This window comes from Cetorhinus maximus, chromosome 5, assembly GCF_964194155.1.
Source record: "Cetorhinus maximus chromosome 5, sCetMax3.hap1.1, whole genome shotgun sequence".
Classification (NCBI taxonomy): Eukaryota; Metazoa; Chordata; class Chondrichthyes; order Lamniformes; family Cetorhinidae; genus Cetorhinus; species Cetorhinus maximus.
This window is the reverse complement of record NC_135883.1, coordinates 148,108,759-148,132,379: the sequence shown is the minus strand read 5'-3', so window position 1 is coordinate 148,132,379 and position 23,621 is coordinate 148,108,759. Positions and strand designations below refer to the sequence as shown.

General features: G+C 44.1%; 1 protein-coding gene across 3 annotated transcripts in view; it reads left to right on the top strand.

Annotated features, from left to right (window-relative positions):
• The first annotated feature begins 11,967 nt into the window (after nt 1-11,967).
• anapc1 (anaphase promoting complex subunit 1) overlaps nt 11,968-23,621 on the top strand; it is a 222,829-nt gene continuing 211,175 nt past the window's right edge. For 2 of the 3 annotated variants that reach the window (XM_078542651.1, XM_078542649.1), the window contains exons 1-4: nt 11,968-12,140; nt 13,112-13,348; nt 17,257-17,418; nt 23,046-23,097. In XM_078542651.1, coding sequence (XP_078398777.1) covers nt 13,136-13,348; nt 17,257-17,418; nt 23,046-23,097 — 427 coding nt within the window. In that variant the 5' untranslated portion in view covers nt 11,968-12,140; nt 13,112-13,135. Of the gene's footprint in view, nt 12,141-13,108; nt 13,349-17,256; nt 17,419-23,045; nt 23,098-23,621 lie in introns of all 3 variants that reach the window. The other variant, XM_078542650.1, reaches the window with a different exon arrangement.

Below are 23,621 nucleotides of genomic sequence, written 5' to 3'. Positions count from 1 at the left end.
AGGAAATCTTGCAGCACTGCAGTGCTGAATAAAGCAATCTCATGCTGTTCAGCAAAGTGATGCGGGCTGCCGTAAAACTTTTAATTTAATTTTTGCACGATTATGCTTTTCGCACCAGTGAAAGCATTGGTCAACACCTGTGAGAAATCTTTGCCGAGGAGTATTTTCTTCTTCCTTGTTGTGTCTTTAGCTGATTCTTGCTGGGAAATGGTCTCAATAAATGGTGAGCAACTTCAGTTTTTTTCCCCCACAAGCGGTCAACCTTCATTTGTGAGCATAGATGATGAATGTCAGCGGGATTCAGCCAAAGCTCAATTCTCACTAGCTGGTGTCACTGGATAACAGCAATTAGTTGATTTTCCCCTCCCTAGCCTGGGAGCCCTCCACGGCTCAGCAGTATGTTTAATCTATGTCAATAGCAGCTTAGCCCTTCTGTTATGCTCTTTACAAGTAGTGGTAGATGTTGTACAATATGCTACTTAATTAAAAATGTTTGGTACTTGTCATGGCAGCCATATGTATGTCACCCTTCCTCCTCCTTGATTGAGGTTTTGTGGATATTGCTGTGGTGGAATGGGCATCTATGAACAGCACTGCTTCTATTTTGCTAGCTGTTAAAAAGACCTGGCACACTTCTTGCTACTGCTGCCCCATGTATACCTTGGTGATCTTCGTTCAATACAATGGAAACATTTGGATCATATTGAACCGTTCCACACTGAATCTCAAAATTTGGTTTGTCAGTTATTATGCCCTCTACATGCTGAAACAATGAATACCCATTATAGTTGTTCGGTAGTACAGAACTTGAGTATTGCAGAAAAAAGAGACATGTTGAAACTCTTTGTCTTGCACTCATCAGGACACTTTGCAAGAAGATAAATTTAAGGGGAAAACAACAATTTATACTGTGTGAGAAAGAGTGACAAGCAACCAATCAGTACTCTCTTCTCATACAGTATAAATTGTTGTTTTTCCCCTTCTTGAGGTGTCCTGATGAGTGCAAGACAAAAAGCTTTGACGTGTCTCTTTTTTCCAGCAATATCCATTATCCATTAGTCAGTGACTATTTCAAGCCAAAAAAAAAACAATTTTTAAAAATGAATATATGTAGCAAAATATTTTAATGAAGCTAAAATCATTCAAGTGTGCATTTGTTTAAGTGAACTTTATTGTGTTTCATGCATAGAGTTATGCAGGTACCAAGTCTGCAACTGTGGAAAATATATGTAGTGTACCATTGAGGTTAGTGTATATCTATCGCGAGACTCGTAAAACCATACTTGTCAGAATTTAATATTTTCATGTGGGGATGTGCACTGTGCTCTAGTGCTTTGCACTGCCAAACAGAGAATGGAAGACACTTCCAAATTTTGTATAAATTTGATGTAGACGTGTTGGTTGTCTGATGTGTTAACCTTGTGCCCTCATCAGACATATCCTTTCATTCAGCTGTTGTGCCTTCTATTATGTAACTTAATCTATTTCTTCCTCTTTCACTTTTTCCTTCCTTAATCACAGTTGCGTTTTTCTCTGTACATTTACACTCTTTGGCTGGGAATGTGGAACCACATATGAAAAAGCAGAGTGAGTAAGCAGGTTTTATCCAAACCCAGCCAGCCCCTTTGAGGTTGACGGCTCTTCTACTGGGAGAGCTTAAATTCAAACCTTGGATTCAAAAACAGATCTCTAGCACCTTATGTCAGTGAGAGTCAGGATGGGCACATGTAAATATCAATTTTGGTTATTGAACCTGCTTCAAGCAACATGCACAAATTGGGAACATTGTTGATTGAAGCTGAAGCAAAACTATACTTTGAGCACAATTCAGGGCCATGTTACGTTGCACATAAAAGGTCACTGACTGGTTTTGGTCACTCCGGTGTGCAGTATAACTGGAATTCCAGCCAAGAATCCAACTAGATTGTCTAATGAACTGAAAAAGAGTTAATGGTGGGGGTGAGAGGAAGGCATGACATTGCAAAACCAAGATCCAAAGGAATTCGTAGGTGGCTGGTGTATGTGGATTGTACGTTGTTGTACTCTGTATTATATGTTTATACTTCAAGTGGGCAACAAATTAATGTTTAAACATGTTCTTATGTATAAACAAAAAGCTGCTGAGAGTCTTTGGGCATTTTAGAGTTAAATGTAATTTTATAGAAGCAATTTGTTGGGAGGTTTAAGACATTCCATAACTGTTGTAATAATATGTTCAATTTTACTCATTTAATTCATTGATTTAATCCAATTTGGTTTGCACTAATCAAATTGCTTTTGGGGCTTATAATTTAGTAGAAAAAAAATCTTTATAAAGCCTATGTCTTTTTATATTAAAAAAATGTCTTTTCAAAAACTGTTCAATTAAAATTGTTTCTGTTTTAGAAAAATATCATAATGAAATTGCTGAATGGACAATTACCAATTTTTATTGAGTGTCATAGGTCTGAGGTTAAAATGTACACGTCATAACATTGAGAAGGTTAAGAGAACTGACTGTTACCACACAGTAAGTTTCTAGTATCAGCTGGATCATTTGGGAGGATAAGTAAATCAGTGGGCACTACCTGGTAGCCAGTTTCAGGTTGCTTGCTAGCCTTCAAGCCTTTTAAAAAGATGGGTTATGATGGCACAATTAAATGCACTTGGGTTGATGATGGTGATGAAGAGAAACCAGTTCCGGGAAGGGGTGGAGGGGATAGAGCAAATGGCTTCAGGAGAGGGTGGGGGGAAAATGGCTCTGGGGCAGGAGGAAAACTGTTGCAATCTGGGTTGGGGGGGTGGGAGGAGTGGTTGTGGTGGGCGGAAGAGAGGAAGGAGGTGCTGCAATCCAGAGAGGGAGGGTGGGATGTTAGTATTAGGAAGTCACATTGAGGATACCTCCATTGTGTTGTGTGGCACTACTACAATGCTAAACGGGATAGACTCCTAACAGATCGAGCAACGCAAGACTAGACATCCATGAGGCATTGCGACTCATCAGTGGCAGAATTGTACTCGACCACAATCTTTAACCTCATGGCCTGGCATGTCCTGCACTTCACCACCAAGTCAGAGGATCAACCCTGGTTTAATGAAGAGTGCAGGAGGGCTGCCAGGAACAGCACCAGGCATACCAAAAAATTAGGTGTCAACCTGGTGAAGCTACAACTCGGGACTTGCATGCCAAACATTGAAAACTGCATGCAATAGATAGAGCTAAGTGATCCTACAACCAACTAATCAGATCTAAGAAAAACTCAGCAGGTCTGGCAGCATCGGCGGAGAAGAAAAGAGTTGACGTTTCGAGTCCTCACGACCCTTCAAAAGAACTGAGGATAATGTGAACTTGTCAACTTTGGCAGGAAGAGTAGAAAAACAACATATTATTTAAATGGAGAGAGATTACAGAGCTGGGAGTCATGATACACAGATCAAAAAAACTAGTATGTATGTACAGCAGGTGATTAAGAAGGCAAATGGAATATTGTCATTTATTGCAAGGGGAATGGAATAAAAAAATAGGGAAGATTTGCTACATTTGTACAGGGCATTGGTGAGACCACATCTAGAATGCTGTATACAGCTTTGGTTCCCTTATTTATGAAAGGATGTCATTTCATTGGAAATAATTCAGAGAAGGTTCACTTTACTCATTCCTGTGGTGAAGGGGTTGTCTTAGGAGGTTGGACCTACACCAATTGGAGTTTACAAGAATGAGAGGTGATCTTATTGAAACATATAAGATTCTGAGGGACTTGACAGGGTGGATGCTGAGAGAATGTTTCCCCTTGTGGGAGAGACTAGAAACATAGGGGAGACAGTTTAAAAATAAGGGGTCTCCATTTAAGACAGAAATGAGAAGAATTATTTTCTCTTTGAGAGATATTCGTCTGTGCAGGGTCATTGGATATTTTTAAGGCTAAGTTAAATAGATTCTTGACTGACAAGGGAGCTAAAGGGTATTGGCGGTAGGAGAGTTCAGGTCACAATCAGATCAGCCCTGATCTTATCCAATGGCGGAGCAGGTTCAAGGCACTGAATAGAGGAGCAGGAGTAGGTCATTCGGCCCTTCAAGCCTGCTCTGCCATTCAATATGATCATGGTTGATCCTCTATCTCAACGCCATACTCCTGCTCTCTCCCCATACCCCTTGACGCCTTTAGAGTCTAGAAATCTATCTATTTCCTTCTTTGAATGTATTCAGTGACTTGGCCTCCACAGCCTTCTGTAGTAGAGAATTCCGCAGGTCCACCACCCTCTGAGTGAAGGCATTTCTCCTCATCTCAGTCCTAAATGGCCCACCCCGTATCCTGAGACTGTGACCACTTGTTCTTGACCCCCCCAGCCAGAGGAAATATCATCCCTGCATCCAGTCTATCCAGCCCTGATGGAATTTTATACATTTCATTGAGATCCCCTTTCATTCTTCTGAACTCCAGTAGATACAGGCCTAGTCAACCCAATCTCTCCTCATACGACAATCCTGCCATCACAGGAATCAGTCTGGTGAACCTTTGCTGCATTCTCTCTATGGCAAGTATATCCTTTCTTAGGTAAGGAGACCAAAATTGCACACAATACTCCAGGTGTGGTCTCACCAAGGCCCTGTACAGCTGCAGTAGATATCCTTGCTCAAGTCCTCTTGCAATGAAGGCCAACATACCATTTGCCTTCTTCACTGCTTGCTGTACCTGCACGCTTGCATTCAGTGATTGGTGTACAAGGACACCCAGGTTCCTTTGTACATCAACATTTCCCAATCGATTACCATTTAAATAATACTCTGCCATTCTGTCTTTCCAACTGAAGTGGATAACTTCACACTTATCCATGTTACACTGCATCTGCCATGTATTTGCCCAACCACTCAATTGGCCTGAATCACCTTGAAGCCTCTTAACATTCTCCTCATCACTCATATTCCCACCAAGTTTCGTGTCGTCAGCAAACTTGGAAATATTACATTTGGTTCCGTCACCCAAATCATTGGTATATAATGTGAATCGCTGGGGTCCAAGCACTGATCCCTGCAGTACCCCACTAGTCACGGACTGCCACTCTGAAAAAGACCCATTTATTCCTACTCTCTGTTTCCTGTCTGCTAACCAATTCTCAATCCATGCCAATATATTATCTCCAACGCTATGTGTTTTAATTTTGCACACTAACATTTTATGTGGGACTTTATCAAAAGCTTTCTGAAAATCCAAACACACCACATCCACTGGCCTACTCCTGCTCCAAAGTAGTATGTTTGTATGTAAGCACACTAACGCATAAGTTATTGAGACCATTAAACGCACAGTGTGCAGTTCACAAGAGGGTAACTACAGAACCTTGCTTGTGGTCAAAAAGAAAGATGGTCAATTTTTTCACAGTTTAAAGCATGCAAAAAGGATTTGAAATAAAAGATTCTCACATGCACTAAAAAATCCATTCCGCTACATTTAAAATGGACCTGCTCCTACCTCAGTCCAGTTGTGAAATTTTACCTGAGAAGTGGACCAGTCACACATGGTCAAAGGATTATTTTTATTTTATCAGTATATTCTTCTTCCCTCTTGCTCTCTTTAAAAGTGTTGATCTGAACCATCAGTCACTGGATAGTGATTGCCAGCTTGACATTCATAACACGGGCACTGGGACCAATGGTCCTGTCAGCTTAATAGGTTTAGCTGATTAATAAAATACTGATACTTTCTGAAATGCATGAATGCATTTTGGTAGTCTGCACAACTTAAAAACATTACTTGACAATTTAAGCATGTTTAGCATATGTAGCACTAGAAACTGCAAGCAAACCACTACCAAGTGCACAAGTAGCTACCAGGGATTGCTACTGAGGTTAGCAAGCAACTATGTACTCACAAAATACCAGTCTGATTAAAGCAGCCAACAATCCACAATTTAAACATAAAGATTCTACAAATCACTCTTTAGTGGGATGCAGTCATCATTGGCAAGGCCAGCATTGTTGCCCATCCCTAATTACCCTTGAACTGAGTGGCTTGCTTGGCCATTTCAGGGGCAGTTGTGGGTCTGGAGTCACATGTAGGCCAGACCAGGTACGAATGACGGATTTTTTCCCCCTGAAAGCCTTAAGTGAACCTGATGGGCTTTTACAACAATGAATGATACCTTCATGGCACCATTACTGGGAATAGTTTTTAATTCCAGATTTAATTAATTGAATTTGAATTCCGTTAGTTGCCATTTGAACCCATGTCCCCAGGATATTAGACTGGCTCTCTGGATTATTAGTCCAGCACCATGACCACTACGCCACTGTCTCCCCTTGAGCGGAACAATTAAAGCAACAGTCTGTAACATTATGAATTACTATTGAGGCTAACAATTAGAGCAGCAATCTAATAACTAGACAAATTACTGTTGAAATTCATGATTAAAGCAACAATCTATAACATGACACATTACTATTGAGGTTAGCTACAAAGTAAAGCACAACTAAAGGTTCCAAAATCCAAGCAGCAAACAACTTCAGAGATCAGCATAACTGCAACAGCATCTCGCTCCAGGCTCGACAAGGTAATGTGTTTGCACAGGCAGACAAGGGTGGTGCTGTTGTTGTCTGGCGCATTGACCTCTACCTCGCAGAGGCTGACCGTCAACTCGCAGACACTTCCTCCTACCTCCCCCGGACCATGACCCCACCACCGAACATCAAGCCATTGTTTCCAGGACTGTCACTGACCTCATCTCATCTCTGGAGATCTTCCCTCCACAGCTTTCAATCTCATAGTCTCCCAACCTCGGACGGCCCGCTTCTACCTCCTACCCAAAATCCACAAACAATACTGTCCCGGCAGACCAATCATGTACCAGCCTGTTCCTGCCGCACGGAATTCATTTCTTGCTATCTTGACTCCATTCTCTCTCCCCTTGTCCAGTCTCTTCCCACCTACATCCATGATTCCTCTGACACCCTACATCATATCAACAATTTCCAGTTCCCTGGCCCCAAGCGCCGCCTCTTCACCCTGGACGTCCAATCCCTCTACACCTCCATCCTCCACTGGGATGGTCTGAGGGCTCTCCGCTTCTTCCTCGAACAGAGGCCCGAACAATCCCCATCCACCACTACTCTCCTCCGTCTGGCTGAACTTGTTCTCTCACTGAACAATTTCTCCTTAAACTCGTCTCACTTCCTCTAAATAAAAGGTGTGGTTATGGGTACCCGTATGGGCCCCAGTTATGCCTGTCTCTTTATGGGGTATGTGGAACGTTCCTTGTTCCAGTCCTACTCAGGCCCCCTCCCACAACTGTGGCTGCTTCAGTGCCGTTTCATGCTCTCGTCTGGATCTAGAAAAATGTATTAATTTTGCTTCCAATTTCCACTCCTCCATCATTTTCACGTGGTCCATCACTGACACTTCCCTTCCGTTCCTTGACCTCTCTGTCTCAATTTCTGGTGATAGACTGTCCACCAATATTCATTACAAGCCTACCGACTCCCATAGCTACCTCGACTACAGCTCCTCATGCCCCGCTTCCTGTAACGACTCCATCCCATTCTCTCAGTTCCTTCGCCTCCGTCGCATCTGTTCTGATGATGCCACTTTCAAAAACAGTTCCTCTGACATGTCTTCCTTCTTCCTTGAGCGAGGTTTTCCACCCATGGTGGTTGACAGGGCCCTCAACCGTGTCCAGCCCATCTCCCGCGCATCCGCCCTCACACCTTCCTCTCCCTCCCAGAACCATGATAGGGTCCCCCTTGTCCTCACTTATCACTCCACCAGCGTCCACGTTCAAAGGATCATCCTCTGCCATTTCCACCAACTCCAGCCACCACCAGACACATCTTCCCTTCACCCCCCACCATGGTGACTTTCCGTAGGGATCGTTCCCTCCGGGACACCCTGGTCCACTCCTCCATCACCCCCTACATCTCAACCCCCTCCTATGGCACCTTCCCATGCAACCACAGAAGGTACAACACCTACCCCTTTACTTCCCCCCTCCTCACCGTCCAAGGGCCCAAACACTCCTTTCAAGTGAAGCAGCGCTTCACTTGCACTTCCCTCAGTTTAGTCTACTGCATTTGCTGCTCCCAATGCGGTCTCCTCTACATTGGAGAGACCAAACACAGAATGGGTGACCGCTTTGCGGAACACCTTCGGTCTGTCCGCAAGTATGACCCAGACCTCCCTGTCGGTTGCCATTTCAACACACCGCCCTGCTCTCATGCCCACACGTCCGTCCTTGGCCTGCTGCAATGTTCCAGCTCAACAAAAACTGGAGGAACGGCACCTCATCTTCCGACTAGGCACTTTACAGCCTTCCGGACTTAATATTGAGTTCAACAACTTCAGATCATGAACTCTCTCCTCCATCCCCACCCCCTTTCCAATCCCCCTTTTTTCCAATACTTATAATTAAAAAAATATATATTTTTCTTTTCCCACCTATTTTTAAATTTATTTCCATCTATTGTTTTATCTCCACCTTTTAGCCCATTTCGATCCCTTCCCCCCACCCCACCCCCACTAGGGCCTTCTGCCACTTGCTTATCCTGCTTGCTACCCTTAATGTCCCCATTAGCAAATTCCTTAGATAATATCACCACTGTCAACACCCCTTTGCCCTTTTGTCTATGACGTCTTTGGCAATCTCTTCTTTGTCTCTACCTATCACTGGCCCTCTATCCAGCTCTACCTGTCCCACCCCCATCTACCAGTTTATATTTCACCTCATTTCTCTATTTCCTTAGTTCTGATGAAGAGATGAAGAGTTATACGGACTCGAAACGTCAACTGTGTTCCTCTCTGCAGATGCTGTCAGACCTGCTGAGTTTTTCCAGGTATTTTTGTTTTTGTTTCAGATTTCCAGCATCCGCAGTATTTTGCTTTTATCTTAGTTTCATCTGCTGTCGGCTCTCCGGAACCTAGGCACACGCACAACTGATCGGGTGCACACGCATTGTCGGAACTGGGTCTACATACACAGGAAGAATGTAAAAATTCCAGAGTTTTCAGAGATCGCGAGTGAGGCTGAATTTGAGGATTTGCACTTCTTGTGATCAATTCATGAGGGAATTATTGGGGTCACATTTTAAGTCAAGAAACTACCTCAAGTTTCAAATAGACACTGGTGCACAATGTAACTTGATCATGTCAAAAGTCAGCATGATTTTAAGCTAGCAAAGGTTGAACGGCTTAAGACTGAGTTTGTAGTGTTTGGTGATTCAGGGTTTTTAATTAAAGGACAAGTAAAAATCTGGGTCCAACACGGTGAATTTTGGTGTCAACTGGACTGTAAACTCATCAATATCATATCAATACGCCCTCTGCTGGGTAGAAAGTCCTGTCTCGTCATGAACATCATAAAGCACACAGATAATAATGAAATAAATAGAACACCATCTACTGGTTCACCAGTGAACACACTGAACAACTACAAGCCACTAAACAAAGTGTTTAGAATTGAAACATACTTGGGTATAGGGTAAGACAAGTTGAGGCAGAACACTGAATCAAGCTCAATAAGGCAACGGAATTGGTTCAACGTATTCTGTGTTAAGTATCAGTGGCTTTTTTGGATACGTTGAAGAAAACCCTGGGTTGTCTGGTCAGAGAAGATAGCATCATTCCTGTAAAAATGCTGAGCGCGTGGATCAGTTCGATGGGAGGTGCACCAAAGAAGAATGGCACACTGTGCATCTGCTCAGATCCTTAATACTTGAACAGGGCTATCAAGCGAGAGCTTTATCCTCTGTTGACTAGGATAAGTCAAACATGCCAAACAGTGTAAAGTCTTCACAATTCTCAATGTCCACAATGGCTTTGGTGCGTGAGTCTTGATGGACATTCGTCATACTTAACTGCATTCCACATACCTTTTGGACAATGCCGCTGGAAGCCAAAGCCACTTGGGATCAGCTCAGTGTCCAAAGTCTTAAATGGAAGATGCATGAGTTGGTGAAAGAATTGGGATCAAAGTCACTGCAGTTGATTTTGTTTTGGAGAGACGCTTGAAGAAGCAATTCGACACTATGACAAATGCCTGCAAGCTTTCTTGCATTGATGCAACAAAAATGGTGTGGCGTTAAATGTTGATAAACTGAAACTGCGAAGAAGAAGCACCTTTTATCATACATGTTGGTACGAGAAAAGGATATTACGTGGTTCCAGCCAAAGTTTAAAGTAATTTTGGAGATGCTGACACCAACTGATTTAAGAGATTCCCAGAGACAGCTTGGACTTGAGTGAGTTCCTCCCGCACGCGTCAGATATTGTGAAACCACTTAGAAATTTGTCACAAAAGGACACAGAGTGGTTCTAGGGACCAATAAGAGTCAGTGTTAGAATGACTTAAAGTAGCGATCCCCTGCATGTCAGTCCTCCATTATCACAATCTCAGGGACAAAATCACCCTCCAATGCTACGCTCCTCAATCTGGGCATGGAACAGTAATGGTGCAGAATGGACAACCAGTTGCCTAAGTGTCAAGGGCATTAACAGCAGCAAAGACAAGGTACACACAGATTGAGAAAGAACTTCTAGTGATCGTGTTTGTCTGCAATTAATTTGAAACCTACATCTATGTGAAATGTTGAACAGATCACCAACCATTGGAATCATTTGTTCTAAAACCATCAAATAATGTACCTAATCGACATCAAAGAATGCTGTAAAGCCTCCAAAAATTCAGCCTGAAAGTTTTATAAAAAGGAGAAGATGGTTCTGGCAGATACATTGGCCAGAGCATACCTGGCAGAAGTTATAGCTTGTGAGTTTACCTGTGAACTGGAAGAAATTGATCATTGTGAATCACTTCTTGTTCGAGATTCACACTGGCAACAGCTTAATCATGCTTCAGTGGATGACCTGGTTCAGAAAAAACTTATTATTCAGCAAAGCTGGGCTGGGACCAAGTCAGAGATACCTGAATGCCCAGACCATTACTTTGACTTTTGAGATGATCTAATGGTCTGAGATGAATTGATATTCAAGGAACAGCAACTCCTGGTGGCTGCTACATTAACTAAGGAGCTATTTGTTAATAACTTTGGCATTGATGACTGTGTCTGTAGAGTCCACAATAGACCCTATTGGCCCAGGATGTAGACAGAGCTCAAACAATATATTGTGAAGTGTGAGATCTATTTGGCTCTTCCAAGTGAAGGACCACTTCTACAGCACAAAATTGTGGGTAGGCCTTGGTTGAAGGTTGGGGCTGACCTTTGTAAGTTCCATGGCCAGACCCTGCTCATCATGGGTGACTATGACAGTGACTTTATTGAAGCAGTTAGTCTTGGTTCTTGGAGCAGTTGCTCATGCAGCTTTCTGAGAGACCTGAAGCAAACATTTGTGAGATTAAGCCTACCAGACATCCTATTAATGGATAAAGGTCCACAATTCACTTACAAACAATTTGCAGTGTTTGTCAAAACATGATTACTAAGCTCTCCACTGTTCAGTGGCAAAGCCAAGAATGCTGTCAAGACTACTGATGAAATGGGAAACATGTCGTCAAAGCTTTTTGTCTGGCACTCATCAGGACAAATGCAAGAATGCCAAATTTCAAATGCTCAAAACAATATATACAGGAGAAAAGGAGTGCTGATTGGTTGGCAAGTTGACTCTGATTGGCTGAGGTGTTGCAATGGAGAAAGCAACAGGGAACGAGAGGCACCCCAAGCTTCCAGGTAATTCAAAAAAGATGCAAAGCTTGAACATATTCCTTTTTGCAAAGAACAGGTCCCTGCGTCTGAATATATGCTGCTTCTCGCAAGTGCACATGAGCCACGTTCTGAGCTTGATTGATTATCTTAAATATTTTTTAGTGTAGGGATTAGCATACTCAGGATTGTTTGGCAAGTGCTGCCCAGTCGTGGAGTCACGTCGATTCCTATTGAGGGAGGAATCTGCACAGGTAACAATGAGTCAGGTTGGCCAATCGCGAAGGAGGAAGTGCATTACTTTGTTTCCTCCGGGGCCGATTGCGCTTGCGCGCACATAGCGCGGTGACTGATGGGAGCCCAAGATGGCGGCGCCCATCTGAATCTGCAATACGGACTTCAAGTGAATTTTGGTTTTGGCGCCGATTTGGAGTAAAAATTAAAGTTCCGGGTTTAGAATTTCAGCAGCGGATGGTCGCAGAGAAACCGTCGTTAGAAGTTTCACTTGTTATTTTAACAGGTTGGTCTGATCGTCTTTCATAATCACAATTGTTGGAACATAACGATCCCGCCTCCCATCATCCAGAGTCCACGGACATGTTCCCCCTCGCGCGCGCGCCCCCCACCCCCTTCCTCCCCCTCGCGCGCACCCCCAGCCCCTTCCTCCCCATCGCGCGCGCGCCCCCACCCCCTTCCTCCCCATCGCGCGCGCGCCCCCACCCCCTTCCTCCCCCTCGCGCGCACCCCCACCCCCTTCCTCCCCCTCGCGCGCACCCCCAGCCCCTTCCTCCCCCTCGCGCGCGCGCCCCCATCGCCTTGCTCCCCCTCGCGCACGCGCCCCAACCCCCTTTCTCCCCTCGCGCGCGTACCCCCACCCCCTTCCTCCCCCTCACGCACGCGCCCCACCCCCTTCCTCCCCCTCGCGCACACGCCCCCACCCCCCTTCTCCCCTCGCGCGCGCGCCCCCACTCCCTTCCTCGCGCGTACCCCCACCCCCTTTCTCCCCTCGCGCGCGTACCCCCACCCCCTTCCTCACTCTCGCGCGCACCCCCTCCCTCTCACGTGCGTGCCCCCACCCCCTCCTCCCCCTCGCGCGCGCGCCCCCACCCCCTCGCACGTGCGCCCCCACCCCCTTTCTCCCCTCGCGCGCGCCCCCACCCTTTTTCTCCCCTCGCGCGCGCCCCCACCCTCTTTCTCCCCTCGCGCGCGCCCCCACCCCCTTTTTCCCTTCGCGTGCGCCCCCACCCCCTTGCTCCCCCTCGTGCGCGCCCCCACCCCCTTTCTCCCCTCGCGCGCACCCCCACCCCCTTTCTCCCCTCACGCACGCCCCCACCCCCTTTCTCCCCTCGCGCCCACCCCCACCCCCTTTCTCCCCTCACGCACGCCCCCACCCCCTTTCCTCCCCCTCGCACGTGCCCCCCCCTTTCCTCCCTTGAACTACTTTGTCACCCGTAGAGAGCATATGTTGAATTTTGGGCTTTCTTCAAGCAGAAATAATGCTGATATCTGGAACCCATGTCGAACGTCTGTGAAGAGAGGGTAACGATGATTGCAGCAGGGGAAATGCAGGAGTTTGTTCCTTTTGGCCGTGACCACTGCAGGCGCCACCCTAATGCCACGAATCTTCAGCTTCGGCAGCTGCAGCCTGCTTCAGAACTGTGGTCCTCCGATGGCGATGCGGGATTGGTGGGATCACTGAGGGAAGTTACGATCCATGAGAAACAGAAGGTACAGGATTGGAAGCCTTATTAGAAGTAATGAGCAGTGCCTAAAATTAGAGCATAACATCTTCCCCAGTGAGGGATACTGTATAAGGATGTGATTTTGAATCTGTACAAGGCATGGGTGAAGCCTCAGTTGGATTTGTGCATGGAGGTTTTGGGATTATTGAAAGGATATTGGAAAAAGAGATTTGTAACAAAAAGAACTTGCATTTATATAGCACCATTCGTAACCTGTGTTCCAAAGCACCTTACAGCCATTGCAGTCCCACTTGCCATGTAGCAATTGCAGCAGCAAACGTGCACACAGTAAGATTCCATAATAATGACTAGTTTAATAATTGCTGTTTTAGCGACGTTGGTTGAAGGATATGTATTGGCCAGGACGTCAGAGAAAACGGCCCTGCTGTTCTCAGATCGTGGGATCCTTTGTGTGCACCTGAGAGAGTGCCTACGTTTAATGTATCATCTGGCCGATAGGACCTTGGATGGTTCAGCACTCCCTCAGTACTGCGCTGAAGTGCGGTCTACATTTTGAACTCACAATTTTCTGACTCTGAAGCGAGAGTGCTGCCATTGATCCATGGCTTACGTGCCTGAAGGCTTCAATGCTACTGGGATGATACCAGGGAGAAACTTTGAAAAACTAGGATGTGTTTACTGGAGCAGCGAAGTCTGAGGGGAGGATGTAAAAGAAGGATTTAAAATTTTTAAAAGATATCAAAGAGTTGACCACACATCCTCCTCATATGCCTCTCCTCATTCACCCAGCTGGGTAGGAATGCTCTCATCTGGTTCCTTTCTTATCTGACCGGTTAGAGCCAGAGAATCATCTGTAATAGCTTCTCTTCCTTCTCTTGCACCGTTACCTCTGTCGTCTTCCAACGATCTATCCTTGGCCCCCAACTATTTCTCACCTACATGCTGACTTTGGCGACATCATCTGAAGACACAATGTCAGGTTCCATGTGAATACTGGCAACACCCAGCTTTACGTCACCACTATCTCTCTGGACCTGGCCACTGTCACTAAATTATCAGACTGTCTATTCGACATCCAGTACAGGATGAGCAGAAAATTCCTCTGATTCAATGGTGGAAAGACTGAAGCTGTTGTTTTTGGTCCTCGCTACAAACTCTGCTCTCTAGTTACCGACTCCACCCCTCTCCCTTGAAACTGTCTGTGATTGAACTTGGCTGTTTACAACTTTGGTGTCATATTTGACCACGAGCTGAGCTTCTGACCACATGCCATTAACAAGATTGCCTGCTTTCACTTCCGTACCGTCACCTGACTTCACCCCGTCTCAGCTGCTACTAAAGCTTTCATCTGTACCTTTGTTACCTCAAGACTCAACTATTCCAGCCCTCTCCTCGCTAGTCTCCCACCTTCCATCCTTCCGAACCCTGAACTCGTCCAAACTTGCAGAGTCCAGTTCACACATCACTGTTAGATTGCCTGAGTGGCAAAGCCTTGATTTTAAAAATTATCTTTATTTTCAAATCACTTGCCCCTCCCACATCTCTGTAATCTCCTCCAGCCCTAAACTCACTGAAATGATGGGGGACAGGCGAAAAAGTGGCGTTAAAGCCACAATCAGATCAGCCATGATCTTATTGAATGGTGGAGCAGGCTTGATGGGCTGAGTGGCTTCCTCCTGCTCCTCCCTAATTCTTATTATGATCCATCTCTTCATTCTTCCAATTCTAACCTGTTGCACGTCAGGTACTTTAATTGCTGCATCATTGGCAGCCTTCAGCTGTCTAGACTCTGAAATTCCCTCCTAAGCCCTTTCTTCCCTCTCTAACACTCCCCTCCTTTAAGATGATCACTAAAACCCACCTCTTTGGCCAAGCTTTTGGTCAGATTTTAGAGTCCTTATTAAGGATGAGATTTCGGAACACTTGGAAGTGCATGATAAAATAGGGCAAAGTCAACATGGTTTCATCAAGGGGAGGTCATGCCTGACAAATCTGTTAGAATTCTTTGAGGAGGTAACGAGTAGGTTAGACAAAGGAGAGCCAATGGATGTTATCTACTTGGACTTCCAGAAGGCCTTTGACAAGGTGTCACACAGGAGGTTGCTCAGTAAGATAAGAGCCCATGGTATTAGAGGCAAGGTACTAGCATGGATAGAAGATTGGCTGTCTGGCAGGAGGCTGAGAGTGGGGATAAGGGGGTCCTTCTCAGGATAGCGGCCGGTGACTAGTGGAGTTCCACAGGGGTCAGTGTTGGGACCACAACTTTTCACTTTATACATTAATGATCCAGATGAAGGAACTGAGGGATCCTGGCTAAGTTTGCAGATGATACAAAGATAGGTGGAGGAACAGGTAGTATTGAGGAGGCGGGGAGGCTGCAGAAGCATTTGGACAGGTTAGGAGAATGGGCAAAGAAGTGGCAGATGGAATATAACGTGGGGAAGTGTGAGGTCGTGCACTTTGGTAGGAAGAATAGAGGCATAGACTATTTTCTAAATGGGGAGAGAATTCAGAAATCTGGAGTGTAAAGGGACTTGGGAGTCCTAGTCCAGGATTCTCTTAAGGTTAACTTGCAGGTTGAGTCGGTAGTTAGGAAGGCAAATACAATGTTGGCATTTATTTCGAGAGGACTAGAATATTAAAGCAGGGATGTGCTGCTGAGGCTTTATAAGGCTCTGGTCAGACCACGTTTAGAATATTGTGAGCAATTTTGGGCCCCGTATCTCAGGAAGGATGTTCTGGCCCTGGAGAGGGTCCAGAGGAGGTTCACAAGAACGATTCCAGGAATGAAAGGCTTAACATATGAGGAACGCTTGAGGACTCTGGGTCTACTCAATGGAGTTTAGAAGGATGAGCGGGGATCTGATTGAAACTTACAGAATACTGAAAGGCCTGAATAGAGTGGATGTGGGGAAGATGTTTCCATTAGTAGGAGAGACTAGGACCCGAGGGCACAGCCTCAGAGTAAAGGGAAGACCTTTTAGAACAGAGATGAGGAAAAACTTCTTTAGCCAGAGAGTGGTGAATCTATGGAATTCATTGCCACAGAAGGCTGTGGAGGCCAGGTCATTGAGTGTATTTAAGACGGAGATAGATAGGTTCTTGATTGGTAAGGGGATCAAAGGTTACGGGGAGAAGGCGGGAGAATGGGGTTGAAAAACTTATCAGCCATGATTGAAAGCAGACTCAATGGGCTGAATGGCCTAATTTCTGCTCCTATGTCTTATCGTCTTATCTGTCCAAATACCTCCTTGTGTAGCTTAGAGTTAAGTTTTGTTTGATAACACTTCTGCAAAGAACCTTGGGATATTTAACTATATTAAAGACACTATATAAATGTAAGTTGTAAATAATGAAGAATTATTTCTACTGGTTAGTGAATCAGTAACGAGGAACATAAATTTAGGATTAGTATTGAAAGCAAAAAGGATGAGCACTTTTCCCCTCCCACTTTTGGGTTTTCACTTAGCTAGTCCCTCTTGATGCTGAAAGGTATTTGAAAATAAAAATAAGTACTCATATCATGCTTGAGTGTAGCATGTTTTTGTCAAAAGCTTGGTAACAAGTTTATGAATTTCTGGAACATACAGAGCTATATAAAAACTTGTTTAACTTTTCTTCTATGAGGACTCTCCAACTTTTTATATCTCAGCTCCTCTGAATTATCAGAAAAGCTTGTAGTAATTCTTTAATCCAATATAAATAATCTCTTGCTAAAGTATTTAAAGTTCCCTTGTTTCTTTGCAAAGTACTGATGCATTATTTAAATTTAAAGATCTTTTGAAGTCTAATTGTGTAGCACCTAGTGACTTGACCTAATTCCTAGCATTACCAGTTTGATTTAGAAATGCTATTCATGTTGCTCAAAGGGGAAATTGTCTTTTTGTGTGAGTATGATTCTGGTGAAGGCTGACGTTACTTGTCTTGTTGCAGGAGAGTTGGCATCTAAGGAAAGGCTCTTGTGACATTGGTGAAGAGCTGGACTATGATGAAGAGCTGTATGTGGCTGGTAACATGGTCATCTGGAGCAGAGGAAGTAAAAGCCATGCTTCTTCAGTTTATAAGGCATTCACAGTGGACAGCCCTGTCCTGCAGGCAAGACAATGGTTTACCACATTTTCATAAACCCATATGACATAACCTTGCTTTTAAATGTGTGTTTGTTCCCTGGCCACATTGGAAAAGATCATATCCCTGTGTATTGTCATTTACAGCTAAGATAGTGCCTATTTGTAACTTTGAAATGCTCGAGGAAACTGTTCCAGTAGTACCTCTGCATAAATAGAATTGTGCAAAACCATGTTCTCTTTCGGCTCATTTTCCTGAAACATTCTTGTCTTAAATGGTGCACGCTGCTGCTGATGGTATGCATTGGGTTAGAATTTGAGTTTACCTGTGTTGAAATACTGTGGTGTATGGTTTTGCAGTACCTGCAAGACTATTATTCAGCCACCCTGTCCAAATACCCTGTTTGAATTGGAGTTGATTCTAACACATTCTAACTAACTTACAATGTGGAACACACTACCACAAGGAGCAGTTGAGACCAAATACATTTAAGAGGAAGCTAGATAAACAAAAGGAGGAAAGGAATAGAAGGCTATGTTGAAACTGTTACGTGAAAAGGAGGTGGGAGGATCATGAACACTAGCATTTCAGGTTGAATGGCCTGTTTCTGTGCTGAACATTTTGTGTAATTGGGGTGCTCTGAACAGAATTGAAAAAGGTAATTTTAGAATGACCCCTAGCCTCATACTGGGTGCAGCTTTGACACTTCAACCACAGTGATATTTTTCCTTCAGTCCTAACAATTCACTTTTGTTGCTTCATAAACCATCTTTAAAACTCTGTAACCCTTCTGGAACATTGACCCCTAGCATCTCCAGTCACTCATTTCAGTCTTGCCATGAAGGTGTGTTCTGCACTGGATGTCCACCCACTCCACCACCAGCGTAGCTGTAGCTGTAATATGTGCCATGTTCAGGTTGCAGCTCAGCAAGCTAATCTCAACAGTAGCTCCCTCTTCTGTCAGAGAATGTGCAGCACCTCCTAGTTCCACTCTAACTCTCACCCCCCTGAATCGGAGGTAAGCATTGGCATTTTAGTTGCTGCTGCAATAAATCCTGGAAACCCTTGCCTAACAGCGTCAGAAGACTGCAGCAGTTCAGGGAGAAGGCCTCCAACTATACCTTCTTGGTATAGTTAGGGGTGGAGAATAAATGTGCCCTAGCCAGTGCTGCAGTCCACAGCCTGGGAACAATTTAAAGGAAGTCCATATCTGAAAACTGCAGATTTCTTCGCATCCTTTCATTAAGGTGCCTGGACTTGATAGGCTTGACCAATTTTATGACTTGACCAATTTTCCTTAAAAAAAATAAGTAAACCAATAGTTCTGGAGTACTTTCACTCCTCTGTCACCCTTCTTATGTAATGAATTTATTACTGTCAGTATGCTAACCTGGGATGTTGTTTTTCACCCTTAAACTCCCTTCCTGCCCAGCTCTATCCAGAAGACCAGGGTAATGATCTGGGGTCAGGTTCAAATCCCACCATGGCAGCTGGCGGAATTTAAATTCATTTAATAAATCTGGAATATAAAGCTGGCCTCAGTAATGGTTACCATGCCAACTATTATCAAACCCACCTGGTTCACGAATGTTCTTTAGGGAAGAAATTCTACCATCCTTACCTAGCCTGGCCTACATGTGACCCCAGATCCACAGCAATGTGGTTGACTCTTGACTCCCCTCTGAAATGGCCGAGCAAGACTCTCGACGGAAATCAGGGATGGGCAATGAATGCTGGCCTTGCCAGCGATACCCGCATCCCATGGAAGGATAAAAGAAAGCAGTTCTCCAAATTAAATTAGGCAGGTAGGAAATACAAGTAGACAATTTAAGATCATAACATAAGAACTAGGAGTAGGCAATTCAGCCCCTCGAGCCTGCCCTGCCATTCAATACAATCATGGCTGATCTCATTTCGGCCTCAACTCCAATTTCCCGCCCTCTCCACATAACCTTTCAACCTGTGACTAATTAAAAATCTGTCTATTTCCTCCTTAAATTTATTCAGCGTCTCGGCATCCACTGCACTCTGAGGTAGTGAATTCCACAGATTCAAGGCCTAAACTGCTCAATCTCTCCTCATAAGACAAGCCCTGCATCTCTGGAATCAATCTAATGAACCTCCTCTGAACTGCCTCCAATGCAACTACACTTCCTGAAGTAAGGAGACCAAAACTGTGCACAGTACTCCAGGTGCGGTCTCTCCAATGCCTTTTACAGTTGCAACAACACTTCCCTATTTTTATACTCTATTCCTTTAGCAATAAATGCCAAAATTCCCTTTGCCTTCCTTATTACCTGCTGTACCTACATGCTAGCTTTCAGTGCTTCATGCATGAGGACACCCAGATCCCTCTGCACTGAAGCATTCTGAAGTTTCCATTTAAATAATAAGCCGCGTTTTTATTCTTCTGACCAAAATGGATAACCTCACACTTATCCACATTAAACCCCATCTGCCAAATTTTGGCCCATTCACCTAACCTGTCCATATCCATTTGTAAATTTCTTATTTCTTCATTGCCAACTTACTTTCCCACCTATTTTGATGTCACCTGCAAATTTAGCTATAGTACCTTCTATCCCTGAATTCAAGTCATTAATATAGATTGTAAATAGTTGGGGCCCAAGGACCGAACCCTGTGGCACCCCACTAGTTACAGCTTGCCATCCAGAAAAAGACCCATTTATCCCGACTCTCTGCTTTCTGTTGGTTAGCCAATCCTCTATCCAAGCTAATATATTACCCCTAACTCCGTGTGATCTTATCTTGTGTATTAATCTTTTGTGCGGCACCTTATCAAAGGCCTTCTGGAAGTCCAGATATACTACATCTACAGGATCACCATTATCCACTTTGCTTACCACATCTTCAAAGAACTCTAGCAAATTAGTCAAAGACGATTTACCCTTCATAAAACCATGCTGACTGATGGATTGCATTTTGGCTTTCCAAATGCCCCATTACTGCTTCCTTAATAATGGATTCCAACAATTTCCCAACGACAGACGTTAAACTAGCTGGTCTATAGTTTCCTACTTTCTGCCTCTCCCCCTTCTTGAATAAGGGCGTTATATTAGCATTTTTCCAATCCATGGGAATCTTCCAGAATCCAGGGAATTTTGGAATTTTATAGCCAATGCATCCACTATCTCTGCTGCCACTTCCTTTAAGACCCTGGATGTAGGCCATCAGATCCTGGGGACTTGTCACTCTATAATCCCAATAGATTGTAGAAACCTGGAATTCTCTTCCCTGAGATACTGTCCATGCTCAGACAATCGGAGCTTTCAAGTCTGTTTGTTGGTGCAGGATATCAAGGGATACAGATCAAAGTGGGTACATGAAGTGGAGATGCAGATGAGCTGTGATTTAATTGAATTGGTAGAGCAGACCCGAGGAGCTGAATAGCCTTCTCATGTATCCTGCTTTAAATGTGAAAATGTTTTTGAAGGAAATTATTTATATTTTATAATTATACAGTCGTCAATTTCCTGCACCACTAAGTGAACAGTTTACAAGGACAAAAGCATTATTTCCTGTCATGCAGACTTCTTATTCTGGTGCAATTGTGTGGGTGTGCATCTCTCTCAAGGTGCACAGTGTCTGTCAGCTTCAGACTAAATGAATGAATGCTGAGATCAAGCAGAGGTCGGGCTGCAGATTAGAGCCCTGGCTTCCTTTGTGGGGAAGTCGATTGAGAAGTTGCAGATATTCTGGCTCCAGTTTCAAGTATGCTACAGGAAGTTACATCGGCTGTTAGTGAAATATGGGGTTTGCTATTTGGGGTTTTGATGCACTGCCACTATGTTCAAAATATTGCTCGTGGATCTCCCATGCCCTTGCTTATAGCGCCTTTAACACTTATAGTAAATAAGAGGACATGCTTTTGATCCCCCCATGTTTTAACTATTGGGACCTTAATCTACATTCAGATTTTATGGAGCAGTTATGGGTTTATATTCAAACATAATAGATACAACTGTGCATTCCTAAACTTGAAGCCATTGTGTGATTAAAGTTCCATTCACATTGAATTCTATTAGTTTGTTGTGTACTTTTGAGAGTACTTTTCACTACATGAATAATTAACTCGCTGTGCACCTTGACTGCATGGGATGTGTGGGAGGAATTATTGCTATTTTTGCTGGAAGCAGTGAAGATTGAAGGTATGAAGACAGCTTGTTGGGCCCTGTGTTTGGAGTGGTGCAGAGGGAATTCCGTGCACCTGTCATGTTTGTGTTGATGCCTCTCATGGCTGGTGGATGAGCCAGTAGGGTGTGTTGGGCAGCCTCCAAACCTGGGCCCTGAACTTGCCAGGCATATCCCCAATTCCAAGGGGAAGCCAGACACGAGTCCTTCCAATTGGCAGCTTCCCCCACCTGTATCAATAGTGTTAGTCGTGTGCTTGGCTGCACTCAGTAGTTTCTGAGCTAGTAGTGAGAGTCATGCTAGCCTGCTGATTCTGGAACATGCCTCTTTCTCTCATTTCTCCCTAACATCCAAAGTCGCACAACCCTCAGAGAGAAAAAAATTTCTCCTCATCTCTGTCCTAAAAGGACAACCCCTAATTTTAAAACAGTGCCGCCCCTAGTTCTGGATTCACCCACCAGAGGAAACATCATTTCCACGTCCACTTTGCTGAAACATTTCAGGATCTTGTATATTTCAATCAAATCACCCCTCACTCTTCTCAACTCCAGTGGAAACAAGCCCAGTCTTTTTAACCTTTCCTCATAAGACAACCCGCTCTTTTCTTTGGTTAATTGTCTTAGGTCGGCAGCCAGATGAACACAGATTTATCTGCCAATGGAAACTCTTGTTCTTGGTTACCCTATCAAAACTCTTAATACTTTCAAACACCTCTGCTAAATCTCCTCTGCTCTGAGAACAACCCCAGCCTTTCCAGTCTGCAAGTCTCTCACCCCTGAAACCATTCTAGTAAATCTCCTCCGCGTGCTGTCCTGGGCCCTGACATGCTTGCCACTGCTCGAGATTATGAATAAATTGGTTTTTACTAGGTCTTAAGTATGCACTGACAATTAACAATAATCAGAATTACTGTAGCCACAGGAGCTACAAATGCTTGGATTTACTAGGTGTCTGAATCATGCAAAACTTCTATAAAAAAAAAACTTCACTCAATCTGCTTTCTTGTGCGGGATGTTATAAGGACAAACAAGGCAGACCATTCTAAACCCACACTGAGGTGAATGGGCAGTTCATCTGGTTTACAATTTAACACCAGTTACACATTTGGCTCTTAATAGGGACAGGAAGAATGAATACTGGCTACCTATACATTCTAGGCCAGTGGTCCACCAGCCTCAAACATTGCTTTTGACCCTCACCCTGTGTGCATTGTTGCAGGCGATGGATTAGCAGTGTATCAAAAGTGTCACTTATAGTAAACACCTTCTTCATGCATCACATTTAATTCCTCCAACATTTTTTTTCTATCACAGTTGCTTGCCAGCATCCCTATTGCATCATCCAACTCCCCATGAGCTGTGCCATGGCAGACTGCTAGTGTTCTGAACTGGGCAGTGTATTTGCATTAAATAATGTGGTTTTCAAAGTAAACTAATTAGGGGAAAACCAAAACTCAATCATGAATAGTTAACTGACGATATCTTTTTTTATCTTGATTTTAGGCACTATGGTGTGATTTCAGCATTCCACAGGACAAGACCGAATGCATGGAAGGTAAGTTTTCACTCAACATTGCAATTCTGTTTAGAAGAAAAGAAAAAAAATATATTTTCTTGCTAACTTTCTCCACTCTCCTGCCTTCTGATGCATTGCTTGCTGGGAGAAAATTAGAGAATGGGCATATTTCTAATAGTTAGCTGTTATGAAGGTAATTGCTTGTAAAATTCAAAAACTTTTTTCTAACACTGTTGCAACACATGTTCTGTCTCTATTCAGTGTTCAGCCTGAATATCTGAAATATTCGTTCATGGGATGTGGGCGTCTCTGGCTAGACCAGCGTTTATTGCCTATCCCTAATTTCCTTGACCCCTTGTTCAGAGGTCAGTTAAGAGTTAAGCACATGTGGCCTGGAGTCACATGTAGGCCAGACCAGGGAAGGATGGCAGATTTCCTTCTCTAAAGGACATTAGTGAACCAGATGGGTGTTTCATGGTCATCATCAGACTTTTAATTCCAGATTTTCATTGAATTCATATTTCACTATTTGCCATGGTGGGATTTGAACCTGGGTCCCCAGA